Source organism: Nipponia nippon, unplaced genomic scaffold, assembly GCF_047370975.1.
Source record: "Nipponia nippon isolate SJK-2023a ecotype South Korea unplaced genomic scaffold, ASM4737097v1 scaffold_1, whole genome shotgun sequence".
NCBI classification, from domain to species: Eukaryota; Metazoa; Chordata; class Aves; order Pelecaniformes; family Threskiornithidae; genus Nipponia; species Nipponia nippon.
In genome coordinates, this window is record NW_028262290.1 from 145,999,173 (window position 1) to 146,011,869 (window position 12,697).

Here is a 12,697-nt window from a genome sequence, read left to right on the forward strand (position 1 = left end):
TCACAGCAGCTAATGTGTTCTAAAATCCCAAAATCCTAAGGCCACAAGGTATCCATGAGTATCGGTATTCCCCAAAGAACTGAGATATTGTTTCAGTGCCTTTGACTTCTAAGCAATGCCCAGGGAATGAGGCAAAATTAAGTCCTGGTCTATTCAAAGAACAAAAATTCTCCATAGATATTCCACACCTTGTGATTCTGAGTTGGGTAGAAACTTAGTCAAATCTGTAATCACACTGTTTCTCCAAAATTCAGTTTTGACTATATAAACGTTTAGGTTTTTACAACACAAGATAGGAATACAGAAGCAGCAACTTGTGTTTCTTCTCTGAAGAGGATATTGGTTGCAGGGCAAAGTAAAAGTAAGCGTTTAGTGGTAGTTTGGAATGGAATCAGTAAAAAGCTGATGACTGTCACAGTTCATTCTCCCATCGAAATGTATATGCCATGAGAGTGCAGCATTTCATCTCTAGCTGTATACTTTTAACATGTGAAATGCCATGTAAATTTGTCAACAGAGAAAATTCAGAGAGGAAAAAAGTAAATATCTCACTAATTTTGTTTATGTTATGGAAATATTTGCATGATCTATAAAATTGATTGCTGTGCTAGTAACTCCAGCCTATGTGTACTGTAATAATAACACAAATTGGTAGTGGAGTTTTTTTACAGATTTTAGATTGAAATTGAATATTTTTCCAAGTAGTTATGAACACAGAGCAGGATTTAAGTAACAAAGTAAGTTTTGTGTTTTGTTTTTTTTTTCTTGGTGCAGATCGAATCGTCCTGCTGAATTTAGAAAATTTCAGTTTAGGAATTACTGGTGCCTGCCATTTTGTGTGTGCCATGTCCCTTAGCAATTTCATTTATTAAGTGTAACAATGGATGGTTAAAAATGTTCTGGCTTCTAAATTCAGGAATTCATCAGAGAAAGTTTTCTTCTGGGATGAAGAGCAGTTGTCAAAATGCATCTTGCAGAGATTAAGCATAAAACCTGAAAGTAGGCCAGGACAAAGAAAAACAAACAAAAAAATGCATTAGTCAGATCTCTACTACAACCACAATCTCTACCACAGAAATGCTTTTCTGCATGACTTAGAGATTTAGGCAGACAGAATTTCCCGTAGAGTTCACTCAGCAGTTAGGTTGTACAGTATTATGTTAATACTGGTTTATACCTAATAATGTGTTGGATTTTATTACTTGCTGCTTTTAACAAGAAAATATTGGAATCGTTTTCCAGTTATAGATGTTTTACTTGGCCAGCCCTCTTCTTGCTGTCGATTTTAGTGAAGGGTACTTTATCTCATTGATTTAATCTAATTTTTTTTTTTCAACTGCCTGATTACAAAAGTAAGGCTGTAAAATAAACATATTATCACCAATGGGGTATATGCATTACTTTTCCACAGGCCCCAACACCATCTGACTGAAATGTTAATAGCAATGAATAAAAAATTATTTCTCATTTCTCTGTAGTGCACCAAAATGTATCTATCTGTTGTTGTCCTGGTAAATTCTGAATACCTAGTAAATATTAAAGATAGTATACTTTCAAAAGGGCTGTGATATTTTTGTCATTTCTACATATTTAATTTGGACCTGGAAAATGAAACATAGTCAAAAAGCTGATATATTCACTTTCATGTCTTTACTGTTGTTAATGCCTCCATTTAATATCTTTATCCCAAAACCACTTGAAGGCCTCACATGAAAGTAAAGAATAACTAGTTGGAGAAACTTGAGGCTACTTGTAACTGTGTTAACAGTAAGTAATATTAAGTTTAGTTTCAATGCAATAAGAGAAATAATATTATTTTTAAAACGTGCTCTTAATATTCTTTACCTTGGCACCAATAATTTAGTGTCGTCCTTTCTGTCTTAAATGCTGGATTTGTGCATAGTATTCAGCAGTCAGATCCATTGCTACAACTGTTACCTCTGTAAGTGGTATAAAAATCTCAGTGCAATAAGCTTGTTCAAGGTAAAAGGACATGTCAAAATCACCTTGATGATCAACAGATATAAATAGACCAAAAATAATTAGCAGTTCTTCTGTTTTGTCCTCAGGTATGAGTCCAGCAACCAGTTCAGGACTAGGGGAAATAATAAAGGGCTAAATGACACTTTCTTTTCTTACCATAACCCTCAATGCAATTTAAAGCTCAGGAACTGAATCTCTGTATTAGTCATAATATATATGAAAAACCATAAGCCGTACTCTATATCCACATAGTTTACAAAATACATCTCAAAATACAGTCAATCTCAAAATACAATACAGTCCTCAAAATACATGTGCAGGCAAAAAAGGTCTAAAGTACATAAGAAGAGTATGTTTTATGTCAAATTTCCAACTTTGTTTCTGTTGAAGTCCTAGTCTGAACATGTAATTACATTTACAGACTGGGTATTTGTGTGCAAATGACCACTTATGAAACTGGTTCAAATACCATTGGGACATCATCCCCCAAATTGCAAAGGGTGTCCAGGATTTGGATCTGATTGCACACAAAATAAGTATGAGATTATTATTTGGTTAGGAAAGTGTAGCAGAGGGCATGGGACTGTCAGTTACTTTCTGAAAAGCTGACAATTGTAAGAGAGAGATGGTAGGATATGCTACAAACGTGGAGCGATGCTGTAATTTGCTGGGTTTTTTCAGTCTGCCACAACCTGTTCCACCAGACTGTGTGGTCAAGGGAATGGAGAGCAGAAAAGGAAATTTTTTGTTCTTCTTGTTGTTGGTTTAATCCTGCTGTTACTACCAGCAAATTCCCTCTTCAATATAAGACTTCTCCAGTCAATTGGAGAGACTTTGATATAAACACATGTGCAGAACAGTATAGTGATAGTTTAAAATCAGCCATAACCTTTAAGTTCTCATAAAGGTGAATTGAAATTGGAAACAAAAGCAAGCTCATCTTCATAGTTGCTAGTATTCTTGTACAGATTTTTCTGCAGACTTTAGTAAATGGTCAGTGCATGTAATTAAAAGGTTTGATCCCACAAACCCTTACTCACATGAATCATTTCGTAGTTCTGAAAGAATATCAAAACTGGCAAGAGTTGACTGGCAAGATCAAAACTGGCAAGATCTGCCTCCATTATTGTGGTCTAAATTGAATTGCAGTATTTTAAATTTAGCACACTCTTGCAGGCCAGTGATTTAAATTATATCTAAGGGTGGAACAGATATATCCTACAGCAGCCTGGCCATCCAGCCTGGGAGGCTTATTGCCATGTACACCGGATCTTGAACCCAGGAGCATCAAAGTCCTATGAAATCTAGATGCAGCAGTGGGGTATTTTTAATATTCCTAGATTCTTTCTCTCACTGTAAACTCACTGGCTAATGTGAATATATCTAACTCTGATGGAGTTGGAAGAGTTCCCTTTGATTTACATTAGTGTCATGGTGACAGAGTTCAGCTTAAATTACCTAAACAAAAACCTTAAAAAACAACAGTTTAAGGCAGAATAAGAGAACATTGTATGAGATAAAACGACAAAATGGTGTTATACTCTAAAGGAGTCTGCAGAACCATCAGGTACATGCTGTAGATCAGTGACTCAGGAATAATTCAGTACCCAAAGGCTTATGTGATTGCAGCAAGATTTTCCCCTCATAATTCTTGTGGACAAACATAGAATGCCCAAGAATAAAAAAGGTGTGCAATTTTAGATTTTTCAGTATGGTATTTCTCTACTTTTTGTATGTTAGCTATCTCTTAGTATTTGGTTTCTTGTAATAGAAGGAAACTATACAATGTGAATTATTTTGTTTACAAATTAATTCCATGCTTTTAAAACTAGGTTATGAATGAGAGTCGATTATGTTTTGTGATATCTTTTTATGGGTTGTCATTGGGGTTTTGCAGCTTACTCTGTCAACGTTTTAAGTAAATATGCTCTCCTTCATGAATATAACATGGGAAAATCCAGCTTCTGTAACATCCGTGCTCTGTATTTGTTTACTTATTTATCTACTCAATAGTAAGTTGTACGTCTTTGAAGATGAAAGCTTGTAGAGGTCACACAGATGCAAGTTTATATACTATAGTATGAATCAAGTTTTCTGGTAGGTTTTTAACAGTGAGAAAAAGAAATACAGCCGATAATAACTGTCATGTTACTTTTTGTTTCAGCCGTTAAAGATTGTTTCAATGGTTCTTTGTTATGTGCATCAACTAATCAATGTATAGCAATCTCCCAGCGTTGTGATGGCATTACAGACTGCATTGATTTCAGCCTTGATGAGTCCAGCTGTTCAGGTACTTAGTTTTGCATAAAAATATCATTTGAAACAAAAAAGTATAGTAATTTCCTACTGAATCTTTAGGCAATCCTCAAATTTCACTGAATTCCCTCTGCTAAGACTTAATCAAATTACATCAGGCATGAATTTTCCTGATGAAAGTATGACACAGGTAAAATAGTGAGAAAAAGATGGAACATGGTCAGTTAACGTCTTCACAAGGGGTATTTCTTAAGGTATAAACACATTGTTTAAAAAAAAAAATGCCTCTGTAATATACTACTAAGGCACTCTCTTGATTTTAGCCAGTTGAATAACGCACTTAAGCTAACTCACATTTCGGAGTTAATAAGTTTTTTTGTTTGGTTTTTTTTTAAGTGTAACACAAAACCAGGTTGGAAAATAAAACAAAATATATCACATTTTAGCACAGTGCATTTCCCACAATATTCAGGTTTGGTTTGCAATAGGGAAATGGTGGAGAAAGATAAGAACAGGGCAATAACACACATCCAATCTGAATCAGATTTTTATTAGCAAAAACTAACAAAAACAAAGATGAAGATACAAATAATTACATTTAGATTGAAAGCATCCCATTCAATGACACAAAGTTACTGCAATTCTTCCCCAAGCCAGTTACGAACTCTGGGCCAGTTCTGTGTTAACAGTGCTCCCCTGACTTCAGTGAAGTTGCATTAGCTGAGAATTTAACTCTCTGTTTTTATAACTTAGTATGAGTTATGATGTGATAAAGTTTACAATATATAGTATGTATAGTCATAATATAATTCATTATAGTATGTTAAATGTTTATTCACAAACTAAAAGTTCTACCAATGCCTTGGTAGGAGGCATTCACTGGTTTCTCTGCGAGCAAAACTGGCCCACAAGTATTGTGTTCATTACATATGTTTGTTATACTTTTTTTTTTTTAATGTGAGAGAAGAAATCATACTTTAACATCAAAAATTATCAATTTTACAATGCAGAGAGAATACATACTTGGAAAATCTGATTTATAAGAAGTATTTTGTATAAAAAATAATATATTCAGAAATCAGTTCAATGTAGAAGAATATAAAACATAAACTAGTAGACTTGCATGACAGTAAATAACAAATCTTCCACTATTTTGTCAGAAAGCAGATCTTTTAAGTAAGTAATCTACTTTCCAAAATTTCTTCTTAAAACTGGAGGTGTCCACACCGAATAGCACTGTTTATACGCCTCAGCAAACAATTTTATGTGACATATACGCAAAATTCTTTAGGTCTAATTTGCATTTTACCAGTTATTTTCTTACTAAAGATGATTGAGGGGATTAATTTTTAATTTTGAGTTTTTCTTGCTTTAGGGATGTAAAACTAAACTTCAGTAAAACTAAATCTGACGATGTGGAAATCCATGTTAAAGGATGTCAAAAGGTGATAATAGTATATCACTGACATCCCCCTCTTCTTAAACACCTTTAGTCTTTTCAAGACTGATTTCTCTAGTTCTTATGAAAATGTCATTCTAAGTGTTAAAATTCTGGACATCTTTAGTAAGAAGGCTTGTGACACAGAAGTAAGTGTCTGTTCATCATCTCTATATAAAAGCTATTAATAATAAAGTAGACTTAGGTACTAATTAAATACAAGTTCTGCTCTTTTGGCTCTTATTTTATATATTCCTATTTGTTTGAAAATCAAGCAAGTGGCAAAAGCTCCATTTCTGCAGTCAAATGAAACTCTGACTTGAGAAAAATTAGAAGCCTGTTCAAGTGAAGCACCAGGATTTCTATAAGCTCAAGAGGACCCCAATGACTATAATGTATTTATGATTTGACACTCGTATCACCAAGTCAAGGTCTAAAGGAAGAGGTTTTGGAAGTGTTACGCACCCAAAATGACAGATGTGAATATTCTGCCATTTTGAAAATCAGGCAATGACAAAAATAATAACAAGAGGGGGAAATTTAAATTATAATTTTTACTTCTGTGTTTGTAGTTTGTCCTGAAGAATACTGCAAAAATGGAGGAAGCTGCATCATCAAAGATGACATTCCACTATGTCAGTAAGTTTCATTGGGGATTGATTTGTGCTTGAAGTTGGGAAAAAGTGCTGCTGAAAGAGCTGTTTTGTTCCCCAGGGACTGAAGTGATGTTCAATAGAAGTGTGTTTTTAAAAGTCTTTGTATGTCTACCCTATTTTTATTTACAGTTGCTGAGTTAAACCACTTTTTGAGAAGAATATTATTTATCAGATAGAATTTTCTATAACTTTCATCTATCATTACATGAGAGAACCTGTTGGCCTGACACCTTAAGTTTTCTGTGTCTCGTGTTTCACATCAACATTTAACAACACATGCTTCTATGAAAAATGATGCCTTATATGCAGCAGGTGTTGTGTACCTCAGATGAGACTTGCAGCAGGCCATGTTCTCATCTTTACCTGAACTTGGGATGTATTTTTGTTATAATGTTATTTTTTGCATATATTTGGAGAAAGAGGGTAATGTTTTTCCACTTATGCCAAACAAAGGGTTAAACATATGCTTGTATTTTTCTGGAAATACTCTATACTGAAAAACAAATAATGAATACAATTCTGATGTGGAATGTGCAAGTCATTAGAAAGTGTCTCAGGCTATCTGAAGGTATTCATTTACACAAGATATCACTCTGTTTCCCACTGGGAAATTACAGAACACTTTTTAAAGTGCAAAGAAAGCAATGTTATATATTATCATACTTTTGTCCTTCATGCACTTCAGTGGATCTTGCCAAGGAGTTTGCCAAATTACTGAGGAAGTGACTGTTTTATCAGGGTATCTATCTTAGTCAAGACCAGATATTAGGGTTTGTCTCCTAGTCTCTAGGAAACTCACTTTAATAAGCCTGTTGACAAAATGTCAGTTATTGCAGAATTTGTATCTTTCAAGACAAGTTTATCCTTTACTGGCTGAGGAAATGTGATAAATAACATACTCGGTAAATACAGGCACTTTCATATAGAGTACTTTGATTTAGCTCTCAGAAAACAGTGTTAATTACCTGCAGATTTCCCAAAGAATCTCCTCTGTTGTAGAATAGAGAATGACCTCTGCAAGAAGCTCAGAATTTCATTAAACTGTCTGTTTCGAAACTTCTTGGGATACAGAAAGAGAGAAAGGGGACTAAAAACATAGGGGAAGGTTGCAGATGAAATGGAATGGATAGCCAGCAGAAAATAAAAGGATTGGGAATAGCCAGGGAGTTTGCAATTGGTAGATTAAACCATTGAACAACAAGAAAATTGCTTGTAGGGACAAGGCACTGGGGGAGTAATTGAGATTTTAGGGATGCAAGAGAATTATAAAAATTGGATTTATGTTAGGACTTTCAAATGAAAGGAAACCAAATTAGCGAGTGTTCTTTGACCGCAGAAGTAAAAGATAGTTGGAATAGTAAATAGGATACTTTCCCTCAGCATTCAGTAAGAAACGTGATACTGAATTCTAAAGCAAAGCATAGGTAATTGGAGGAAAGGCACAGAAATCAAAATGGCCTAACTGATGGGCTAACATAACTCCAAGGGCTGTATGTGCTTGAGTTGGGGAAATAGGTCACCTCTATTCAAGAATACTAGGAAAGTACTGCATGTTGCAGTAGTGGAAGGCTTTCTGAAAACTCTGCTGTTAAGGGATGTGACTGGAGAATAGCAACTGGAGAAGAAAAGGAATAGCCAGATCAGCAGTCCAATATCAATAGCACTCAAGGCTTTATAATATTTTGAAGGAACTACTCATACATATAACAGGGGAGTCAGCCATTTTTAAGATAAGCCTCTGCATGATACTTGAAAATCCCACGTCAACATCATGAAAAGAAAGAAAAGAATAAAAATGTACCTTAAATGATAAAAAAATGTAGAAGTATCCCAGTTTTTATTTCCTAGGAAAAAAAATGAAAACCCTAGAAATTAACATGGAAAAGACAGTATATTTTTACCTGTTTGTTCTCAGTTCTTACCTTAAATTTCCTGAAAAAGGGATGATAGATTTAGGTGGAGGTATCTTCTTCTCTTGAGAGAAACTGCTCTTCTAGACTGCAAGGTAGGTCAGGAGAAACAGCGAAGTGTGTAAGAATGCAGGAAGCCTGTGGGACAGCAAGGAGACCCCTGAAAAGAGCACAGTATGGATACTGCCCTGTCACAGAAAGGGCAGAGAAGGAGAGTCTTCCTAGATACTCAGAGGTAATTGTGTGGAGATTGCAGTGTTCCTAAAAGTCACTGAGTTTACTAATACTCTTCAGTGACACAGTGGACAAGGGGAAAATTTGTTAACATATCCTTTTATTGCTATTTTTTCTTACACAATGGATTCCAATCTTCCTCTGCTTGAGATGCTTGTGTTCTAGTTTCCATAAAACAAAACCTGAGCCTGGAGTTTAAAAGTCTCTTTGGCCTCTCTGAGAACATTGGTTTAACAAAAAAAAGTCTGGGCAGGTCTCAAAGCTTCATTTGGTTCAAGGTTCCATCACGTTCCTATAAAAACTGAAATTGCTGCTCATCTTACCTTAGTTTGAGGTATATTGATAGAAAAGAATCCAGCCTCTGGAAAACATTTTTCTTGGTGATAAGGGATGAGTTTTTCTGTGGTTTTAATGCAATGTGTTTGAAGTAGTTAACTGTATAGACTCCTCCAAGTAGTTTAATATGTCAGCATGGGAACAAAGCAGATTTACAGTAGCTGCTTAGGCAAAAGAAATCCACTATTTGAAGAGACTGAAGGTTGATAGTAGATTTTATACACTTAGGACTTCTCAGGTTTCTTTGACGCTGTATGTTTTTATATGTGTGCACTGTTGTTGCTTAGATGTATAAAATGAATACTTAGGACATCAACCTGACTTTATTTCAGTAGTATGTAACTAAGAGGGATCGGTAGAAGGTGGAAGGTGAGCTCTGACATTCCTCTATGAAGAGATATCTGTAGACTAAGTGGAAAAGATAACAGTGGATACAAGTCTAGATAAAGTTTCAGTATATTTTGGAGTGGTTAACAGAGTTGTGACAGGTGGTGGATGTTCTCAGAGAGAGTTTGCGAGTAAATGCAGAGCAACGGTGCAAGAGAAGAAGATATCTCCACCTAAATCTATCATCCCTTTTTCAGAAAATTTAAGGTAAGAACTGAGAACAAACAGGTAAAAATATATTGTCTTTTCCATGTTAATTTCTAGGGCTTTCATTTTTTTTTCCTAGGAAATGAAAACTGGCATACTTCTACTTTTTTTTTTTTTATCATTTAAGGTACATTTTTATTCTTTTCTTTCTTTTCATGATGTTGACATTTGGGATTTTCAAGATGGTTAGCTTCCTACTTGAATGAAACACAGCTTGATGGTTGTCCTGATCCTCTGTGGTATTTGAGTTCTGAGTTAAGTTTGAAAGCCATTTGCATTTGCTTCTCCTATTTGGTCAAGAGAGTACTTGGGGTGCATATCAAATATGTTTATCTTGTTCTTACTACTTCTTGGGTATCCTCTTTGGCTGCCAGACTAGCTGAGCTTTAGTCTGAAATGCTATGGCCAGTCTCATTTCACAAAACATTACTCCTGTGTGTCCTGACTGAGTTCCCTTCTGTAGTGGATATGCAGCCAGGTGGCTAGTGCTTGCAATCAGCTACTGTGGCTGCACATGCAAATCATGATAATTTGAGCAATAATGGCTTGAATTTTTGCAATTTCAATACTCTGATTTCAAAATTATTCCTTTGATTATATGTGTACTTTCCCCAGTTGTTTGTCCAGTGTTTTTTTGTGTTTGTTTATTTTTTTTTTAAAGTCATACCACAGGCCTCTGGAAACATAGGAAAGCAATATTGATGAGAACAAGCAAGTTGGAAAAAGTGTGTTCATAACACGCTGAAGTGGAAGGGTGAGGATTCAAAGACTGTACTAGTGCTGAAAAAAAACCCTGAGAACAGAAAAAAAATATTTTATCAGACTAATAGTACATGATTTTAACTCTCATACCAGCTAGACAAGATTAGTACAATACATTCACATTTAAAATATACTAAAACTCACATATAATAAACATAATACAGTGCTTGTCTTTCCTTTTATTTCATACACTTTCTATGTAATATACCAAACTTCAGACCAGTTACACTGACTAATACTGAGGAGCATAATGAGAGCGCTTTTATTAATGTCTGAACTGTGAGAAGGCTATATCCTTAAGCAGAAAAATGTACTTACATTCACTGGCCTGTAATTAAACAATTGTGTTATAAGTTAGAAATACATCTTCATTAAACAGTTTTTAAATTACATTGAATATGTACCATCTAGCTAACTGAGCTGTGGAGATTATGATTTCAAGGAGTCATTATACATATATAATTAATTAAGGTTGTCTTTGTAGTTGTGTATCTAAATGATGATTTGGCCCAAAGTATAGAAACTGAATTATTTTGGTTTTCTGCTTTATGTCATAAAAGTGTAAAAGACTACTTTCCCTTTTATGTTTTAGAAAATAATGTATTTTTGAATATTTATTCATTCAGAGGAGGGGATTTTTGCTTATTCTGCATAGAAAAGCTACAGGTTATTCGGTCCTCTATTTTTTACTTCTCTCCTCATTTTTAAAATGAGCTCATTATTATAACCAGAAAAGGTCTGTTTTAATGTGCAAATGAAGTATTTTATCCCCAGAGATAAAATAACAAATAGTATTTTACAAAAATTTTTTTAAAAATTACTTTTTTGGTAGTTGAGACATTTTCTCACAATCTGGTTTTGTCTTCAAAATACTAACTTCTGGTAAGCACAATACGTTTTTGAGGAGAAACCCTATAAGGTGGCATGCAAATTTAAATATTGCCACAGTAGACTCGTTCAATACCTTTTCCAGTCAAGTATCATGTGTGCCAAAGGATGGAAATTCCACATCCTCTCTGGGCAATGTCTTCCAATGAGGAATGTAGGGGATTTTTTTCTAAACGTTTGCCTTTGGATGTACTCTTACATGTACTGTTTTACTGGATTTTTGAGGAATCATGGTGGTAGCTGTCTTTAAAAACTAAAAGTGGGGTTATTGTTTTAATATACACGTTATGTCATGAAAATGGAGTGATAATAATATTTCCACCTAAGAAAATAAAATACTTGGAAGCATCTAGCCTGTGATTTGATAGAAATACAAAGCCTAGAGACTGACAAGACAGGCACATCCAATTCATGAGTAAAGAGAGTTTACAATGGGAGAAGATGGCAGTTTCCATTTCAGCTGTTTGTCCTGCTCAAAGATTCCCACCTTGGTTACAGGGAGGATTGCTGATGTAGCAGCTGCTGAATCACTGCAGATTATTAACTGTTGAAGCAAAGCAAATTGGTACGGATTTCACTTTCTTCCTAAGAATTTTCTTTTAGATTTACTGAACAAGTGTGACATAAGTAAATTGATAAAGCTATATAGAGCCCATATACCTACCCAAGAAAGTGGTAGTCATGCAAAAGCAATTGTAGGTAGAGGGGGAATGGAACAAGGATGTAACCATTTATAAAAACAAAGCCATGATGAGTAGTCAAAAAGGCAAGACATTGAAAAGGAGTGTTATGCTAAGATTTGGTTTCTGGGAAATTAAGACAAAGGCATTTTCTTATATGGAGACATATATGCAAACATACATAGCTAGCAGAAAGAAGTTTTCTTCATATCTTTCCACTACCCAAGTGCCATCTGAAAAGTGATGCTGAGGCAAATAAAATAACAAATTCAGGTTGCCTGAGTTGGGTAAAATTGAGAATGGGAAAAAAGTTAATATCTCTGTTCTCCAGAATAAATGAGACACAGCTTGCTGTGAAAGAAAATATACGGTGTATTGATGGAAATACATCTTTAAAGATTTGCTTACAGAAAACTCTTTCCTGAAGTTTCTATTTCATATATTATTTTGTTTACTCTTTATCCTTTCTTATTCAGAAAAGTTTCATGAAATCAACATGCCTGTTTCTGATACAATAACATTGTTGCTTTTTGACTTTTCATGTTTCTAACATCATAGCCTTTTCCAAAAAAGGCAAATGTGATGTCATTAAGAATATGTACGAGATAAGAGACCACTGAGCATCAGAGGAAATTGAACTCTTCAGTAGCATTTTGATTCCATTTCGTAAAAAAGCAGTAATCAGAGCTACATAAACACAAGTATACGCAACCCAGACAGAACTGGCTCCCAATAAAATTTCATGCGTGCTTGCTGATGCTAGTCTTTTTTTGTAAAACAATTGAATAGTGATTTTTTTTTTTCTCAAGGGTTTTAATTTAAAAATAAATTTGTCATGTCCATGCCTTCTGTGTTGGCTTTTGGCAGTCATATGAAATGGTCAATGGAGCTCACTTGGAGGTTTGTGGCATTGTATATATTCAAGTATTATTAATTAATGTTTTTCATGCTTTTTCCCTG

General features: G+C 34.6%; 1 protein-coding gene across 1 annotated transcript in view; it reads left to right on the forward strand.

Moving 5' to 3' along the window:
• MALRD1 (MAM and LDL receptor class A domain containing 1) overlaps positions 1 to 12,697 on the forward strand; it is a 286,614-nt gene that overhangs the window by 232,892 nt on the left and 41,025 nt on the right. Inside the window, exons 35-36 of the mRNA XM_087760128.1 lie at positions 4,148 to 4,273; positions 6,250 to 6,316. Of these exons, the coding sequence (XP_087616254.1) occupies positions 4,148 to 4,273; positions 6,250 to 6,316 (193 nt within the window). The remainder of the gene's footprint in view (positions 1 to 4,147; positions 4,274 to 6,249; positions 6,317 to 12,697) is intronic.